Source organism: Penicillium cosmopolitanum (assembly GCF_028827165.1).
Source record: "Penicillium cosmopolitanum strain IBT 29677 chromosome Unknown utg000012l:1.0-3308103.0:1.0-3310761.0, whole genome shotgun sequence".
Classification (NCBI taxonomy): domain Eukaryota; kingdom Fungi; phylum Ascomycota; class Eurotiomycetes; order Eurotiales; family Aspergillaceae; genus Penicillium; species Penicillium cosmopolitanum.
This window is the reverse complement of record NW_026622682.1, coordinates 2,460,669-2,478,833: the sequence shown is the minus strand read 5'-3', so window position 1 is coordinate 2,478,833 and position 18,165 is coordinate 2,460,669. Positions and strand designations below refer to the sequence as shown.

The window sequence follows — 18,165 nt, the reverse complement described above, 5'->3', positions numbered from 1 at the left end:
GCGATGCAGCCAAGACTTCATTATCGCGTGCTACTATTAATTATTTACTCTACCGCGACCGCCGCTCTCTTGTCAATCTTGCTAGACTCGGAAGCGATGCTGCATCGGCTATTTAGCTCATTGAGGGACATCACCGACATTAGTTTATCTTGTGGGGAAGCGGTCAACCGTTGGCCGATCCTCAAAAATGACTAATCCAGGTGTATACCATCAACTACTCATGAAACAAAACCGTGTCTGCGGAGTAAATACAACTAGTAGAGTGTTTCTTCAAGTCCAACTTGAAGTTTGTCAAAGAATAAGAAGTTGGAAAACTGCATATCGTGCCAGTGGGTGTTGAGTCTCAGATGCCTCAAACATCCAGGCCGGCACGAAGACGGTGGGCTCCTCCCTTTCAAATTACGTCCAGTCTCCGCGGCGAAGACTAATTGAGGTCCGCTCCGACTTTCAGATCAAGCAGAATTCTCAGATTTTTATGATAATCGTTGACTGGATACATCTCATTATCTCGGGACTAACTTAATGTTGCCCTGTGATACTGGAATAGATGCATACCAGTTCCATTCCGAAGAAAATGTTTCCAATCAAATTTGACACGAGGAGTGAAGTAGCTCTCAAAGTGCATTTTAATTACCGAGATGTCTTTCAGATTGTGTGTCACTTCAGTCAAGTTTCATATGAACGCAGTTCAGCTAATCAGAGTACCTAGGTATCCTGGATCTAATGAACGGCCTTCGGCAAGAAGAAAACTTGATGAGATCATTGCTCAACCGAGGCATAATCTCATGTTGAGTAGGATGGCTGTTTAAAATATCAATAAAGATCGATGTATTCCGATGAAACTTTTGTTGATTGCGACCGAGGCCAGGACCGCTGCATTATCTAGCATTACCTGGCGATGCGCGAATATTAACATAAAGATACCATAGCCATACCAAGACGGTCCCAGCACTAAATAGTAGCTTCAAATTTCCACAGCAATGGTTGGTTAGTTCATAGTGATTAGTTCACCGTGATAATATCTATGATGATTTTGTTGGCATGTACAAAGCAACTTGGTCACTTCAATCATATAAAACCACTGGGACTACAACTGGAATATCGCGTCTACGGGCCATGAGGAAAGTATATTACAGAATAGCATAGATGTTGGCCACGTCGAACGAAACATACCGGCCTTTGGCCTTGGAAAAACTCGGAGATGATATATTCAAGTTGGGGCAAAAACCATTATGGAAAAGAGCCGACATTGCACCATGCATGCTTCTGGCTTCAAGTTGCTTGTTTTGCCGCAGAAAGGCCGGTCTTGTGCATAGGATTGCCTGCACTGTTGAGCGCAAGGCCGAGGCGACTGCGAAATGTTGGCAAATCAGCCGATGAGGATGTGAAGGATATCATATGAAAGGAAAAAAGACCCAAATCCACGCTACCGGGTCAGATCTAGCTCTTCTTTCTTCCAATAGCTTATGCGATACCCATGCATGGCAATCAAAATAAAAACTTTAATCTCGTGAGTTGTATATATAGATCGGCACTAATAACGGTTAGTTGCATCATTTTACGTGAACTATATTCGGTCCGGACAGGAAGACAAGTCCGTGGCATGTCGCTGGCATCATGCAGCGCAACGACGATAGTTAATTGGCAAACTATCTCGACGGGGAATAGGATCCTACCCGATAGGTTATAAGAAATACCCAGATCCTTCGCAGCCCAGCCCTAGCATTGCTCCACAATCTATTTCACTAGTTGCCCAGATTCATGCACGAACAACCTCAAGCAAGACCCACCGCCACAAGCGCAATATGCGCGCCACCAACAAAAAGAAAGACAGTTAACAAGTTAGTAGTCTAGTGTCTTCGAACCGCAACAATTAAATAATCGAGCCAAAGAACATTTCAAATCCTTCAAATATTGATTAGTGCGAGATTGAGCGAATTTATCTCTACCATTGACCTCTCGAAACCCGCATGAAGCAAGGGGTGTCATGAACAGAAGTACGACCTGTGTCTGTGCCCCATCCCACAATAGATGGGTTGGCACCCCACCAAAGTATGCACATGTACGGAGTACATACCCATGCTAATGGATCGTAGTGGATCCGAGAAAAACCTATCCCCGCCCGGCTGCGGTGTAGATAAAGTGACAGCCTACGCGATCGAGGGTACGTGGACATGGAATCCGTCGACCAAAGTAGGCTAATGCATGTCTTGCTTTAACGGTACGCCCGGGCTGCGCGGACGAGCTGTCATGGTAGATCATGAAAATCAAATCCACTCTTTCTCAATTGTTTCCCTTTCTCCTGATTCTACAAACCCACTTAGAATGAAAAGCAATACATATAAGTGAGTATAAAAAGGCTAGTCGTTATAGTTTGTGGAGACGGACATTATACTCGCAAGCGCGATATAAATCTATTTTTATAAGAAGTGGATAAGTTTTACCCTTTCCCTCCCTGGGGACTTGCGGGTGGTACTTTGGTCAATGGATATATGACAGATGACAGATGACAGATAAAACAGCCCCAGCCGACCCGACTCCAGGGACAGGGGATGGTTGCAGGGGCAAAGCGTGGATGATGCTTCTCTGGATTTGCAAATCTCAGTTCTATAGCGGAGTCATATTTTAAGCCACGAATGCACCGAACCGAGGAAGAAATAGTCCTTGATAAGAAAGACATCAAGGAAGGGATAAGAAAAATGATAGATGTCAATAATATCAATCTTTTCAACGTCGCCAATTGAGGTATCACCGCGAAACCAGACACCGGGTAACTATGTAAACGAGGTAAAAGGGAAAAGGACAGGGCGGGGAATTTGCAGTCCGGAAATGTAAACACCAATTTGTGCAGATAACTCCAGACAGATGGAATGGGATATAGAATGTAGCCAAACTGAGAAGGAAGCAGGACAGAGAGGATAAGAACAAACAGAGAGGGGAAAACAACAGGGTAGAAAGGCGAATACCTCCGACAATACCAGCAGCAAAAGAGGACAGACAATGCAAAATACCAGTACAACCCAAGTGCTTTTGTAAATGGCACCGCTAATCCGACCATGCTCCACCTACTCATGGCCACCAGTGGCCAAGATCCTTTTTGTGCATATGGACATTATAACATATAGGAGATCAACAAAAGAGATACAACAGAAAAGGAAAAGATTAGAAAGATCAACCGGTTCTTTCAAATACACGGAACACCGTCAAGGCCGAGACCAGGCTTGAAATGGAGGTAGAGGAGTTCCAGAGACAGGCGGTGGACCCGATGGCACAAGATTCCTGCCTGCAGGCGGGGCAGGGGAATACGAAGCCGGGCTACCGGGCCAACAAGCCTGCGGTCGACCTGTATCAAGCATCCTTGGCGCTTGTGCAGGCTGTACGGGAACTGTGGGGGCAGTACGAGATGCATCGGCGGACCAGGTCCCGGCGTCAATATGTAGGCCTGGCGAAGAGGGACGTGGAGGAAAAGTGTTGAGAGACATTGAGCGGCCGACGTGGTCGCGGAAAAAGTCCCTTTCTGAGCGGTAGTGGTCTCGTTGTTGAACCAAAGCGCGGATTTCGTCGGCTTGGCGACGGAGGGCATCTGTATGTCGCTGAATCTCGTCTTGTTGTGAAGTTAGGCGTTGCTCAAGCTGCATCTCGTTGCGCTTGCGATTTCGGAAACGTCGCGAAGCATCGCTGTTCGCTTTACGCTTCTCTGCTTGTGTGGAGGAGCCAGACTTCAGATCTAACACACACGGGATCAATGACGAAGACAGACTTGTGCTTTGGCTAGTTGGTTCTTCCTTCACGCGCGGTCCGGACGTTGCTGTGGTCGTGTAAGGCGCTGGTGCTGAGTAGGGCTGTATGCTGGAGGGCATGGACGCGTTTGAAAGGGCCGGTGAAGCGCCATAGGGACCAAATGTAGAATGTGGTGGAACAGGGCTCGTCTCTTGGGAGTTTGGGGTGCTCAAGAGGCCAGGTCCAGAGCTAGTTCGTCGAGAGTGAATACTCGTGGTTGAATGAAGTGCTGCTGAAGTTGCAGGTTGAGTGACTGGGTGCGAGCCTATGGGTCGAAGTGTTGATTCGAGTGGCAAAGGTGAGCTGGAGGGCGGCTGACGAGCACTCAGAGGTGGTTCATGTGTCACCAATGGCGAGTGCGAGACACTAGATTGCCCAGATGCTCTGCCGCTACCACTGACGAATCGTGCAGAGGGCGAAGTAGGGTTCATTAACGGCCGCGAATGAGACCTGGGGGACAATGGCTGTAATCCATGCAAACTTCGAGGAGCAGGCGAAGACCCTTGGCGTGGTCGAGGGACGAGGGCCCCGGCAGATTCAATGGCTCACGAACTCCCTTCATATCAGCTGCCTGCGCTGGATGGTTCAAGATGGAATGAACGCCAATAGACCTGGCTGAGTCGAGTGGTGGCTCAACTGGCCCATATGGGTGCCAGGACTGTGGACGAGCGCGCAAAGGCGGGCGACGTGAGGAATGGCGACTTCCAGGTCCATAGTCGTCCGTCCCACTGCGAGCATCCTGGGAGTCGTCGGACAATGGGCCAGCGCGCAGAGGGTCCTGCGACATGGACGTAGCTCGGTTGCGGTCCTGGGGGTTAGGGCATGACCGAGTCCCCCCTCTCTCTGAATCACTAGGGGTCTCACGAGTGTGAGAGAGGGAGGGATTCGGAAAGCGAGGATCCGCTGGAAAGTGCGACAGCTTTGGCGAGCGTAGCGACCTCGGGTAAGGCGCAGTCAATACGCTGATGCCCAGGGTAGCCACGGTGAAGGTTGGGAATAAATAAGAGGTTCTTGAGAGCCCAAGCTAGCTGGGCAGGAAGCAAGCAATCAATCAATCTTAAAGATGACAAGCGTAAAGAGAAAGTTTCAACCCAATTGCCAGCAAACGATTGGGTCGCAGATTGAGATTCGAACTTCGAGGTTTAGGTTAAGAGAGATAGAGAGGTCGAAAATAAAGGGCTAATATTTCCCACCGAGTTTAGAATGAGGAGCAGATCAACCATGTGTATGCACAACGGAAGCGATCCGAGGCCCCATTTAGCAAAAGGGTCAAAGCTAAGGAAAGGGGAGGGGGAGAAGAAGGCGAGAAAGAAAATGGAGCTTTTGTAGAGCCGTTGAGATTCAGCGGTGTGCGAGGGAGAGGGGGGGCATGATCCATCACCTTCCGGGGGCGGGCTAAGACAGAGTTGTCTGTGTCTGTCCGACCCAGCGTGTCGGATAGCGTTGGGCAGGATCTCCTAGGACGGTTCCAGTTCTCGAGTGCCTCGTGGGATCGTGGATCAATGGATCGTCCTAGGTGATGCCAGTCAGTCACTTTCGCCCAGCCAGTGCTAATTTCTAGTACTGTCTCCACCTAGCGTGATGGAGTGATGGCTATGCTATGGGCCATGCCATCTCTCATTTCTTTACCGATCGCCGGGGGGCGCGAATCACCGGCCGAGAGACGACTGGGGAGCTGCAAGTGCGCGGGTGCCGTCACCGTGGACATGGACAAGGGACAAGTGGAGAAGATGACGCTTTGGGGCGGGGAATGGGAGTAGTATGCCAGTGCCCATGGCTATCAGGCCAGGATTAGATCCATGACGCAGAGAGGAACGACTCATTTTTCACCAGGGGTCCTGTCATTTTCCGAGAGTTTGGCTCTTGGAGGGGAAGCTAACCAAAACTAGAGACATATCCTTTCGACGAAAGGGGAAAGGAAATGAAAAGGAAAAGGAAATAGCTTGAAAATAAACCAAAAAGGGAATGGGGTTAAGAAAAGGAATAATGGGTACAACAAAGCAAACCTAAAAGGCAACACGTTCGTTGTACAGACTTGCCTCGTCCTAAGTACCGTCCACTCTCTGCATTTTTGCCAAACATATAGTACGAGATGCAATGCCGGACATTCGAATCAAACTCTGCGCGAGGGACATTGAAGTACCTTGTAGGTACATACATAATTCCATTTAAACCTTGAGGAATTACATGTTATGCGTGCATCATTGTCCCCGTGTCGGTCTCGGCACAGGGGAGGTGAACACCGTTGGGACCGTTGGAGGAGGATAACAGGGGAAAACAATGACTCCTCCACTAAACGCAGTGGGTGCCACTATGAGCTGGAGTGGTTCCTTACCGGTCCTTAGTAGGACCTGACCCACCAAAGAAAGTGGATTAGATTTGTGGGTTTGGCACAGCGTGGGCCTAGTCTGCGACGATGGTCGGACTATGGCGCCCAGGATGCTCGTTTCCATGGCGCTGGGATGAGGCAACTAGTAACGAGGAGAAACTGGCTAGTGGCCAACTACCTCTAAGAATGAACAGATAACAGCTACGAGTACTCCGTAACGAGTCAAGGGCTGACGAGTTGGCTGGCCTCAGGAGGTTCGGCTTGAGTTCGGACCCGTTAGATCGGAGGAATACGATGATCATAGAACAGAGGGCCGGCAGCCCTACGTCACTCTGAAGATTACATTGATCCCGAAAGGAAATTAAATCAACCTCTGGAGTTGATTATCAATTTTGACATCAGCAACTCGTGTTACGGTGATCTACGAGGCATTGAGACCCAACGGAATGACGGCAACCACCGAGGGACTAAGTTTCTTTTCTCAATTAACACCAAAACATTTCCCGCCCAGGAATGAGAAGAACAAAAAGAAGAAGAAGAAAAGGTTTTGTCAGAGAGCAAAAACAAAAGCACGTCTACTCAGGACATACGGAGTACAGCCGGCTAAAAAAAAGTGACACCTCAGCACGACGATCTCCATCCGGAAGTGTGGAAAGGCAAATCCGCAGCACTAGCTCCCCTGAAGCCTCACCAGTGATCGCGTGCATGAACGGGGCGAGTCCACCAGCAGGGTGGGGAGAGCAGAGATAGCTCAGTGAATGGGGCCTGAATCTTGACATCGATTTAATTTCAATTTCAATTTACCTTGACCCGCCGAACGGTGTTAGTGCGGATGGCTTCCGCGTGACGAGAATTGATGAAGATCGGGCTAGCGACTGAAGTGGCTGCAGCGCAAAGTGGGTTCCGCAATCCTTCGGGGGAAAGAAATGGGGCATCCTTTAACATGGCCGGAGCTGAACCCAGACTCGATTTTAGTCTTACATCCGAGTAGTCTTGCGTGCAGGGGGCTGAGCCCGATCACTTGGTTCCCGGTCACTGGCCCAACGCCGATCGGCCAGTTTCTTCGCTAGTTTTTTTTTCTCCAGGGGGTTGCTAGAAGGGTCTACTATAGAGTTGCTAACCCGCTGGGGAAAGAGGGGCGATATTCTCCAGGAGAGGAGCTCTCGGTAGCTATCTCCCTACAATTGCAGATCGACCGGCAGCTGTCAGGTTTCTATTCTAGATCCTTAGCTTGGGGACGGATTACGAAGTAAGGCGAGAGCATACGAGTATTCTGTAACTCGGTACTTATGTAAATAATCCAGTGTACACCGATTTTCGTTACATCGCACCACACCGTGCATACGCAGCCGCCTTTATGTTCAGCAACGAATCACCGAGTGAGTATGGGTGAACAATTGCGGTCTGATAGATCCAGCGCACCTGACTGGTTGGTTGGCCAGACATTTCTAGCCTTGTCCGACTCTCGCCCCCCTATAAGCACTAGCCGCCGCGTCTCGCAGGTATCCCGGGGGGCTAACTCGAAAGGCGGTGGTGGCGTATGTTCTCAAACCACCGTTCCCAAAGTGCCGGGTCAATGATGCCAGACAAAAACCCCCCCGGATGCGTGTCATGCCAAGGTAAGCGTGATAGGGGCCAAAACTTTGGAGGTTGGGGTTAGTCCCAGGTATCTGGTACGCGGGTTTTGCGTTCCAAGGTTCCAGTCGTGGAGTACCGGTACTTCGAAATTGCTAGCGTGTTGTTTTTACTTCTTGTGTTTCCTCCTCGTGGATGGCGCAAAGACACGGGCCATAGATGAATTCGTTGGTGATTCTTGACGAAGAACGCTGGCATTATGACGTGAGTGGTGAGAGTGTGGCTACCGATTTGTATATTGTGTATGGTGTACTCCATACTTCACAATCGAATTCCAGGGCAGCTTTTGTTTGCTTTTTCCCTATCCCCAATGCATTCTATTTCAAACCTTCTTGTCGGTGCTATCCGCTCAATATCGCGTGTCCGCTGCAACCGCCAGGCAAAAGAAACGAAGCGATCATCAATCTTCATGGCCTAGACCCAGAAATATTTTCCACTATGCTGGTTCTGCGCCATCGCTTTGTTCTTTCTGCGAAACATAATAAACTCTGTCTCGATGGATAGTAATCTCGATGGAAAATCGAACTACTGTAGTACGTGCAGCGTGAGGCAATCTGGTGGCCAGAAGGACAATGTTCTTCATTCTGACCATAGCTACCTGCATGCTCAGCACACCGAGACAATGCTCCAACCCCGGGAACAATCACATCTCCCCGTCCCTGCATTCGACCTGCAGGATGGACCCGCCGTGGCAGTGCAGTGCTTCCCATCACACGCGTGCGATCGGGAGGATTGCAAATCGGCCTGAAAGGCAGGACAGATCAGTTCTACTGTCAGTACGACCGTCTCGATGTCATGCCCGGCCGAAACCCCTGGTTCGACATGTAACCTTCTCCCGCCATCCCCTTGCGCCCTGGAGGTCTGAGCCACTGTGACAGCGAGCCGGTCCGTCATCCCCTCGCCCGTTTGGCGATCGTGACCCACTGTAGCTCATGGGTTTGCTACTTACTGCTTCGAGCTACGGAGTACATTGCACTATGAATATACATATGCGTGGAGCACGCTGTACATTGTATCAATGCCAGGGAATGTATTTGCCACTGTTGAAGGTTCAAAGGGGCAATGCACGGTCGATCGTTTTAGCTACAGCATGGATCGTCTAGTGAATCTGTTCTCCATCACATACTCCTTAGGGATCGCTCTCGCTCTCGGTTACCCCGAGTCCTTCGAAGCCTCGGGAAACAGCTAGCTCGTAAACCGAAACTCATTCTTTGCCTTCCCTCGGACCCCAACATCAACCTTAAACACTCGACCTCCGTATCGCACGGACTTTGGGAACTTCTCGTCATCGTGGTCATCCTTGGCCGAGGTAATGAATAGCTCGGTGCCTACAAATGCCGGACAAGTTGGGTTTCGTGTTGGCAGATCGATCTGGCCGATGACCTTTCCATCGGTCGAAACACGGAGAACCTTTCCACCACCGTAGATGGCTGTCCAGATACAACCTTCGACGTCAATGGCGAATCCGTCTGGCTCGAGCGATTCACCGATGTCAAAGTGCACGCGGCGGTTGCTAATGGCCCCGGTCGCGGCGTCAAAGTCGAAGGCGAAGATTTGACCCGTAGGCGAGTCGGTCAAGTACATCGTGTCATCGGCATGGTTCCACCCAATCCCGTTGGGGATCGTTACTGGTGCCAGCATACGATGCAGACTAAGGTCCGGGTCCAGTCTGAACAACACTCCTTCGGGCGATGGCTTCTTGACCTTGGGGTCATTCATGGCACCGGCCCAGAATCTCCCGTGGCTGTCGACCGCACCGTCGTTGAAGCGCATCCTACTCGATATCAGCCCGTATGCTCACCTCTGCTTTGCCTTTGAAATGGTGGATACGATCGACTTACACCTCCGCTTTCCCCGGGCCATCTTCCTCGCCCCAAGCCTCGCGGATGTAAGTCAGTTTCCCGGTAGACCGGTTCAGCCGAGCGAATCCGCACTTGGCCCCGACAATCAGCTGATCCTGATCCTCCTTTGCTGCGCCCGCAATGTTGGCCGTCACGCTGTGAGATAGTTCGTTAGATATCACATTCAGTCAGACCAGCAACGCAGGAGAGCACGGTAGACAGGCGAGATCTAGACATACCCAATAGCCGCGTCCGTATTGACAACAGAGAGTGACACGGGCCCTTTGGCCAAGTCAAGGCGGTACAGCTTGTGATCCCAGATGTCGACAAAGCGAAACTCGTTGTTGGCTGCATCGTGATAGGGGCCCTCGAGAAGAGTCCCCGCTATGTCGATATAGGGCTAGAAAGGCAAGGCGAGTTAGTCTGAATTTTACTAGTTGTGATTGGCTGTGGTTTAGGTTTTTTGTTTCTTTATTTTTTTTATTTTTTTTTTCCCTTCTCGTTTTTTCTTCTTTGAATCTTCAATTTCCCTGTCGATTCCAATTTCGTGCCGTGGTCATCTTGACCAACACGAAAAAGAAGCCCACAGAAGAAAGAATAAAAAATCGTAAAAAGGAAAAAACGAAAAACGAGAATAAAAATAAGAAATGAAGATCAAGACCAATCAAAGACCAGCTGCAATACGAAGATGGGATCAAAGAGTCTGACCTCCTGCACCGTCCACCTCTGAATTTCAGACATGCCGATCTGATCCACCGGAAGCTGGCCGAATGGGAGCAAAATAGAAGAGAGAAAAAAACCGGGGACTCAAAATCCACTAGTACAAATTTTGACCAGTGGAAAGAATTGGAAATGGAAATGGGGAAATTGATGAGAAAGTGGGACACCGCTCTTTCTGAGGGGGTTCAAGTCAGTCTACCGCGTCGCACAGGCAAGGACCAAGGGGGAGAACCCCTGTTCGTGGACAATGAAGTGGAGCTACGAACCTCGAATAACTGAAAGGTTGGCAGCGCCGATCGCGGGAACTGTCCGAATTACACGCCAGGGAACGATGGTTGTGTTAGCTCGTGGGTTATTCTTCTGGGGGAGACTCGGAGTAGGAAAAGGGGAGCGAGGGAGGGGGTTACGGAGTAACTTGAACAGCTTCAGATTGCCAAGCCCCGCCCCCACAAGTCCCGACGAAGTGGAGTCGGACTGCTATCATCTTCCGGTGGGCGTGGGTGTGGGCGTGACAGCTATGGACGGTTATGGTTACGGTGTGGACGAACCGGTAGGACGAGTGACGAGAGAGGCGGCGAGGTTAGATTAACATCGACTAGGCACTCTGTACTCCGTACTCCGTAGGGGATCCTTCGAGTTCATGAAGTGCGGTGAGTGACAGTTTCACGCACTATCGATTGACCTGCAGCTCCAGAGGTCCCCATCTCCATCTCTAATTCATTAAGCTCGCACTAGAATCCTCCGTCAAGAATGGAAGATGCCATGCAAAGCATAATTTTAACGCGAAACAAATTAAGAAATACCCATGAGTATGCCCAGGATGTCCAGTACATCCCATAAAATGCGTTTTTAATCCAATATGTGGATGGTATACCCCAACTCAACGGAGCACTTGGAAGTTACACCCAGACAACACATCTGTACGAGGAAGCACAATCACCATCATCACCTTCCGAAATAGCCCAAGCGCCCACATGACCGACTCTGCATGCATCTGCACGAGATGGCCTCGGACAGACACGGCTGGGCGCTAACACACAGGCCAGGAGAGTCCTGCCCGACCCCAGAATTGGGCATGCGCAGCCCAATCACCAAATGCGCCGTGAGACAATGTCCCCGACAAGCAAATCATGTTGAATCCCCTCCCCGAAATGAACGCCGCTACTGCACCCCTTCTGCCCAGCACACACGCACACACATCTACACACACCTCTGCTTTCCTCGGCTCGCTACGAGGTAGTCATCTTAAAATCCGGCCCTGCAGCGAACCCAACAAATCTCCACCTGAAAAAAATGGAAACACGACATACATACGAGTACACCCACAGCTTTCTAGCTAAACCCAATTCCTGCATCGAAAGAAAAATAATAATGAAAAGAGTTCAGAGTTTAGTGGTGCGGAACAAGTCATGATGATATGCCGGCCCGAACCTGTGGGTGAGAGTGGGAATGCATTTAAGGCAATGAACGAATTATATGGATCATTTCGACCCAGGCAACCGTCACACCCTGATTCCTTCTGCTTATATTTTGTCCTTTCTCTGTGTCCGGAGTATGTATGTAGTATCTAGGCCTCGCCACTAACCTGGGGCCACGCCACGCCAGGACCAGGCCGGTCAGCACGCATCAAGTTCCAAATTGCAGTTCAACAACCGGGGACGCCAGCCAGCCAGTGCGAGCCACACCGATCATTCACTAATGAATCACGTCAGCAAAGAATCCGGTCTCGGCCTCTTGACTTGACCCGGCCTCATCACCAACATTGATTAATTGACTAGCATTGGCTGTGGATGTGTGTGCGCTGCCTTCATTCCTCCACGTTAAGTCTAGTTAAGTTTGACTATTTCCTTGAGCCAACAAGAATCAATTACAATTCGAGGAAACGAGGCGTCCAAAGCGTCAACAACCCTGCACTTGCACCTGAAACGAGCCCTTCGTCATGGCATGGCGTTCTCATGCAGCTCATCACCCGTCTCACTCCCGCTCGGGGTTTTTGCCAGGTAGACTTGCATGCAGCGCGACTTTTCCGGTTTGCGAATAGATTTGCGCTCCGCCAGCCTCACTTCGCGACGGGCCTTTTACCCAGATGGGAAGACAAGGAGGAGGATGAGGAACCTTGGAAGAGGAGGAGGCACATACTACTTGCGTATGTGCGGAGATACATAGTTGTGGAGGCATGTAGGGAGTCTATAATCCGTGCCAATTCAGTCAGATCCCTACTGTAGATAGCTACAGCACAGCCTGATCATCTGAATCCCAAATCCTGAACCGAGAATCACTGCCGCTGATTGGGTGACATGAAGCTCGGGCTCGGGATTCGTTCCTAGCAAGTTCTCTCGTCTCGTTACGAGTCCGAGGTAATCTCAACCTGCGGCCCTGAGTTTGCTTATGTGTGGAGTGTGGAATATGCAGATGTAATTAAGAATGTACATACTCCGTATATTCCTCTCGCATCGAAATATGCGGCACTATTCTTGATTGGTCTCCCCCTCGAACTGCACGGTGGTATGTACTGCCCAGCGACGTCGACATTTTCCTGGGTTCACTCCAGGTGCACACATATGTACATACATGCACAGGTAACCAGTGATCTACCCATATGTATGTACTCATACCCAAGAGCGTGGAACGTGGTAACTTGTATTAGGGCAGTATGTAAAACTAATGTAATGCGCGACGCAGTTTTATATATTATGCAATGCTAAAGCCGACGCCTCGCAAACCTTCACCACTGCCCATTTCTTTTTTTCTTTTCGTTTTCTTTTTCCTTTCTCGACAAAGACTCTGCATTCACATGTGGGTTTTCGTTCGTCGATTTCCGAATTTCCGGCTCCTCCTCGAACCAGCGGTAAATAACTTACTTGCTGCAGCTAAAATTCCTGCAGGATTGGGCATCAAAACTGGGCCCGGACCGGTTCCGGGGCCTTGGGTCATTTCGTTTCGCGCGATCTCGGGGCCTGATACGGAGTACTTCATACTCCATACTTGCCAGTAAGCAAGATCCAGGATTGCACTTTTTTTCGAAAAGGACTCGGACGTTCTCGTTGTGGGTCGCAAATCGGTCGTGTCGTGTCATGTCGTAGCCATACCGTGCAGTAGGCGAACTGTCGTGTTTTTACTATTGGCGGCGGGATCTTGAGCCGTCGAATTGACGATCGATCGAGGTTCAATGCGGTGAGCATCAAGTTTCCTTTTTTTCATTTTTCATTTCGTTCTTTCTCAAGATCCCCTCGTGTGATGAAATGATATTAGATCTTGCTTGTTTCGTTTACCTTTTCCGGGTGACGGGACTTTCCTGCGGTGTAGGTAGGTATATTGTACCGAGTATGTAGATCCAATTCAAGCACGAGGGGCTCGCAATTGGATCAAACGTTTCAATTTTCCAGTAAAGTTTATCTGTGTCTTGTTTCAACTTGATGGGGTTGCTCCTCTGGGTGTTTCATGCAGGTCCGGACGTCTGTGTGGACTAATTGACGGTATTCCTGCTTGCGATTCGCGAAGTTGCTGGTCGCTCTGTAGCGAATAGAGGATTTGAATGTGATATAGTAGTTCTACAAATAGTACTAGTATTCTTCAGGATGACGACCGTGGGTCATTGGCTGTATCTTTGCACCTGGGCATGCGACGGATTTGTGCAAACCTTTGGCAGGATTCGTAGGTTTAGACCACAATCCAGGGCTCGCTTAGCCACTCTGGTTAGACATATGTTCTGATGAAAATACTAGTACAGCGCAGTCGACGTAAACCTGTCAACAGCATTTTCAACAGCATTGACAACATCTCGTCGAATAATACAAACTTGAATGCGACTTGTCCCGGTAGGTTAAATCGAGTGTGAATTTTCATTCTTCATAAACATAATTGTCATCTAGAACAAGAAAGAAGCCGCTAATCACTATTTCCCAAAGCAGAAAACCGACACTTACAGCCGGCTACCCATGTTGACATGAACAGCCTTGGTCTGCGAGTACGCCTCCATACCAGCCTCGCCCAGTTCCCGACCAATACCACTCTGCTTGACACCACCGAATGGCACGCGGAAGTCGCTGTCATTGCTGCTGTTGATCCAGACCATACCGGCCTCGATGTCTGAAGCAACACGGTGCGCACGCTCGATGTCCTTGGTGAAGACGGCCGCGCCGAGACCGTAGGTGGTGTCGTTGGCGCGGGTGACGGCTTCCTCCTCGCCCTTGAAGCTGGCGATGACGACGAAGGGGCCGAAGACTTCCTCGCGGTAGATGCGCATGTTGTCCTTGACACCGGTGAAGATGGTAGGGGCGATGAAGAAGCCCTTGCCGTCGCCGACGTTCTTGTATGGCTCGCCACCAGAGACGAGAGTTGCGCCCTCGGACTTACCGGCCTCGATGTAGGAGAGGACACGGTCGTACTGGGCCTTGGTGACCTGGGGACCCTGGAAGGTTGCGTCGTCGAAGGGGTCGCCGACCTTGCTGGTGGAAGCGACAACCTCCTTGAAGACGGAAACGAACTTATCATAGACGGACTCGTGGACCAGAAGACGGGAAGTAGAGGTGCAGACTTGACCCTGGTTATACATGATACCAATGTGAGCCCACTTGGCGGCCTGCTCGATGTCGGCATCCTCGAAGACGATCAGAGGGGACTTGCCACCAGTCTCGAGGGTGATGTTCTTCAGGGTGCCGGCGGCCATCTTCATGATCTCGCGACCAGTGATGGTGGAGCCAGTGAAGGCGACCTTATCAACATCGTTGTGCTGGACCAGCGCAGCACCAGCGACACGGCCGTGGCCGTTCAGAATGTTAATGACACCAGGAGGGAAACCAGCCTCCTTGATGAGGTTGCCCAGGTAGAGAATGCTGAGCGGGGTCTGCTCGGCGGCCTTCATGACAATAGTGTTACCGCAGGCCAGGGCAGGGCCGAGCTTCCAGGCGGCCATAGCCAGAGGGAAGTTCCAGGGAATAATTTGACCAACAACACCAATGGGTTGGCGCAGAGTGTAGGCGAACTTTTGAGGGGTGGTACCGATGGTCTGGCCAGTGACCTTGTCGGCCCAGCCAGCGTAGTAGCGAAGGCAAGAGGTGACCTCGCCGAGATCGTCGTTCAGCGAAACCTGATAAGGCTTACCTGCGTCTTGTCAGTATTTTCATTTCTAGACTGTGCCGATTCTGCCCCGACGTCCGTTCCACGCGAACAATCACTCACCGTTATCCCAAGTCTCAATAGTGGCCAAAGTCTCCTTGTGTTGCTCAATCAGGTCGGCGAGCTTGAGCATGAGAACACCACGCTCGGTAGCGGGCAGGAGTTTCCAGGAAGGGTCCTTGAGGGCCTTGCGCGCGGCCTTGACGGCAGCATCGACATCTTCCTCACCGGCGGCATAGACGGAGGTGATTTCCGCTTCGTTACTGCGCGGGTCAGCTATTCAGTTCGCAATGGAGCGGCGGTTGCGGATCTCGCGGCTCGCTGGGGAAACGATCGCGGATCGCATCAAATCACATCAAATCAAGCTGGAGACTTACGAAGGGTTGATAGAAGCGATCTTCTCCCCGGACTTGGAGGCAACAAATTCGTTGTTAATGAAGAGACCGATGGGCTGGGCATAGGAGCGCCCGTTCGGGGCAGTCAATTGCACGGAAAGGTTGGACATGATGGAGGAATGAAAGCGGCGTGGACGAGACAGTGAAGTCGAGAACAAGAACCGCAGAGGTCGGAAGGTATAGGAGCAATTCAACATGCTCCTCGAGGGGTGGAGGGGGGTGGAAGGTTTTAAGAAGAGCTTCGAATCATTCGGATGGACCCTCCCCGCTCTGCGATAACGATAAGAAGAGTGGAACACACTCGGGTAGAGTTACTCTTCATGGGTAACCAAAGACAGAGTGATTCATTGGGTCCATCGGGTCCATGGTGGATCCTGGTTGGCTATATTCGCCGGGTCATTTGTGTGTACCTGGGAGTTGGTGAGGGGAAGTTGGAGACCGATGCATTTTCGGTAAGTCGGTTGACCTCGGCCTGATGACTTGCCTCTTTGGGATGACTGGCGATGATTTACATGGTTTAATTGGATTATTACTTTATTACTTTACGCTTACTGGACTTTTCACTTTTTAACTTTAATGCTTGATAATAGAGGACTCGATTACTGTAAGTGCTAGTCCTCGGATGCTCGCTACATATCTTAAATGTCAATATCATGCCGATCCGTCAACGCCCGAATATCTTGGAAGAAATATTACAAATGAAATCCGATCCAGGTCCTGGTCCTGCGCGCAGTCCGATGTGATGTTGGACTGCCATCGCCCAGGCTAGTTGGAATCGGAGACCTCAGAGCTCAAGCTCGCTGTCCTGATCCGCCTCGGCATCCTTGTCCTCGTCGTCCTTATCTTCGGGATCTTTGTCTTCAGCGGCATTTTCCCCACTGTCCACTGCCTTGTCATCCTTTTTCTCGCCATCCTTGCTCTCCTCGGCAACAATCTCGGCGTTGGGGTCCTCGCCCGCCAGCTCGAGAATGTATCGCCATTGTGCCGGGGTCACTGACGAGACGCTCAGTCGTGATTGCTTGACCATTTGAAGATTCTCCAGAGGCTTGCCAGCCTCCGCCTTCTCCTTGAGTTTATGCAGCGTAACCTGGTTCTCAAACTTGCGACGAAACTCGACATGGACTACTACCCACTTGGGTACATCGCGGACGGACTTCGGATCGTAGTAAGGGTGTTTCGGGTCGAATGCGGCCTCTGGTAGAAAAAAAAAACATTGTTTGTCAGAAGGGGGTTCATGTCAAGTAGATCGTGGGTGTCAAGCTCGAACCATCAGGTGAGTGCTCCTGCACGATTTCCATTACTCCGACGACAGCAGGTGTCTTGCAATTTGAGTGGTAGAAGAATGCGTAGTCTCCCCTCTTCATGTCGCGCATGAGGTTCCGCGCTAAAAAAAAAATCATTAGCATGCGACTCATTGATTCGCTTCAGTATGGGGATCTTTATTTCGGCTCTTACCAACGGGGTTTCGAACGCCTGGCAAAATTCATTAGTACATGTCGGACAGCATTCGTTCATGTAGAAGCTTACCATCCCAGGGCTCTGGTTTATCAGCCGCAGCCAGATCATCAATAGAAAACTTCACATCAACACCCTTCTCCATTCGCGACTCGGGCTCCGCCTTCATCAACCAGTATGAACGACCTGTGTTCCCTTTGGGCACATCGGCCAGAGGTTCTTCGCCCGCATCAGCCTTCGCATCAAAGATACTCGGCTCATCCCCATTGGTAGGCAAGCTCTTGCGCGGGCGGCCACGACCATCCTTCTTCTTCTCTTTGGCGGGGGTTGTCTCGGTACCTAGAGTGTAGCTCACAATTAGCTTGAATGAAGATGAAAGAGGTGAAATAAAACGTACCAGGTTCCTTGCGAGGTCTCCCACGGCCCTTCTTAGGACCCGCATTAGCTGCAGCCTTTTCTGCTGCAGCAGTCTGTGCCGGGGTGAGGATCTTCTTGGGACGACCGCGACCGCGCTTGGAGCCATCACTCGGGGCGACCTTTTTGGCATTAGGAGTCACATCATCAGTGCTCTTGCGCGGGCGACCGCGCTTCCTCTTCTCGCCGGTCTGAGGGGAAGAAGCCTGTGTTGCGAGCTGTTAGCGACAACGACCTTGCATGTGGAGCCCGGGGTGGATTGATGGGACGGTGATCTGAAGATTGGCACAATTGCGCGCCCCCTCCCCCCTCCCCCTCCCCTTCGAAATTAATTGCTTACACTGGGAGCTGCCTCGGCAGATTTGGGCTTCGCTGAGAGCGAGGGGCGACCTCGTTTGGCGGGTGTTGTTGAGGCGCCTTCAGACTTGCGTTTGAACGGCATTTTTGGACGAAAGGCGACGCAGGCTGATAGGGGCAA

The 18,165-nt window shown here is 50.7% G+C and overlaps 6 protein-coding genes across 6 annotated transcripts; 1 reads left to right on the top strand and 5 right to left on the bottom strand.

Moving 5' to 3' along the window:
* Nucleotides 1-3,203: 3,203 nt before the first annotated feature.
* On the bottom strand, nt 3,204-4,211 carry N7509_013674 (uncharacterized protein; the record flags this gene model as incomplete). The annotated part of the gene is made up of 1 exon (XM_056638311.1): nt 3,204-4,211. The coding sequence occupies one exon, from the start codon at nt 4,209-4,211 to the stop codon at nt 3,204-3,206; it is 1,008 nt and encodes a 335-aa protein (XP_056481818.1).
* Nucleotides 4,211-4,567, bottom strand: N7509_013673 (uncharacterized protein; the record flags this gene model as incomplete). The annotated part of the gene is made up of 1 exon (XM_056638310.1): nt 4,211-4,567. One exon carries the CDS (start codon nt 4,565-4,567, stop codon nt 4,211-4,213), a length of 357 nt encoding a protein of 118 aa, XP_056481817.1.
* Nucleotides 4,568-8,240: 3,673 nt separating this feature from the next.
* Nucleotides 8,241-8,572, top strand: N7509_013672 (uncharacterized protein; the record flags this gene model as incomplete). The annotated part of the gene is made up of 2 exons (XM_056638309.1): nt 8,241-8,277; nt 8,421-8,572. 2 exons carry the CDS (start codon nt 8,241-8,243, stop codon nt 8,570-8,572), a joined length of 189 nt encoding a protein of 62 aa, XP_056481816.1.
* Nucleotides 8,573-8,929: 357 nt separating this feature from the next.
* On the bottom strand, nt 8,930-10,326 carry N7509_013671 (SMP-30/gluconolactonase/LRE family protein; the record flags this gene model as incomplete). Its single annotated transcript, XM_056638308.1, has 4 exons — nt 8,930-9,518; nt 9,586-9,741; nt 9,825-9,985; nt 10,294-10,326. 4 exons carry the CDS (start codon nt 10,324-10,326, stop codon nt 8,930-8,932), a joined length of 939 nt encoding a protein of 312 aa, XP_056481815.1.
* A 3,901-nt stretch (nt 10,327-14,227) lies between these two features.
* N7509_013670 (aldehyde dehydrogenase family protein) lies at nt 14,228-15,928 on the bottom strand (the record flags this gene model as incomplete). Its single annotated transcript, XM_056638307.1, has 3 exons — nt 14,228-15,408; nt 15,487-15,686; nt 15,801-15,928. The coding sequence occupies 3 exons, from the start codon at nt 15,926-15,928 to the stop codon at nt 14,228-14,230; spliced, it is 1,509 nt and encodes a 502-aa protein (XP_056481814.1).
* A 674-nt stretch (nt 15,929-16,602) lies between these two features.
* N7509_013669 (EVE domain-containing protein) lies at nt 16,603-18,129 on the bottom strand (the record flags this gene model as incomplete). The annotated part of the gene is made up of 6 exons (XM_056638306.1): nt 16,603-17,012; nt 17,086-17,202; nt 17,274-17,291; nt 17,346-17,612; nt 17,671-17,893; nt 18,028-18,129. The coding sequence occupies 6 exons, from the start codon at nt 18,127-18,129 to the stop codon at nt 16,603-16,605; spliced, it is 1,137 nt and encodes a 378-aa protein (XP_056481813.1).
* Nucleotides 18,130-18,165: the final 36 nt, after the last annotated feature.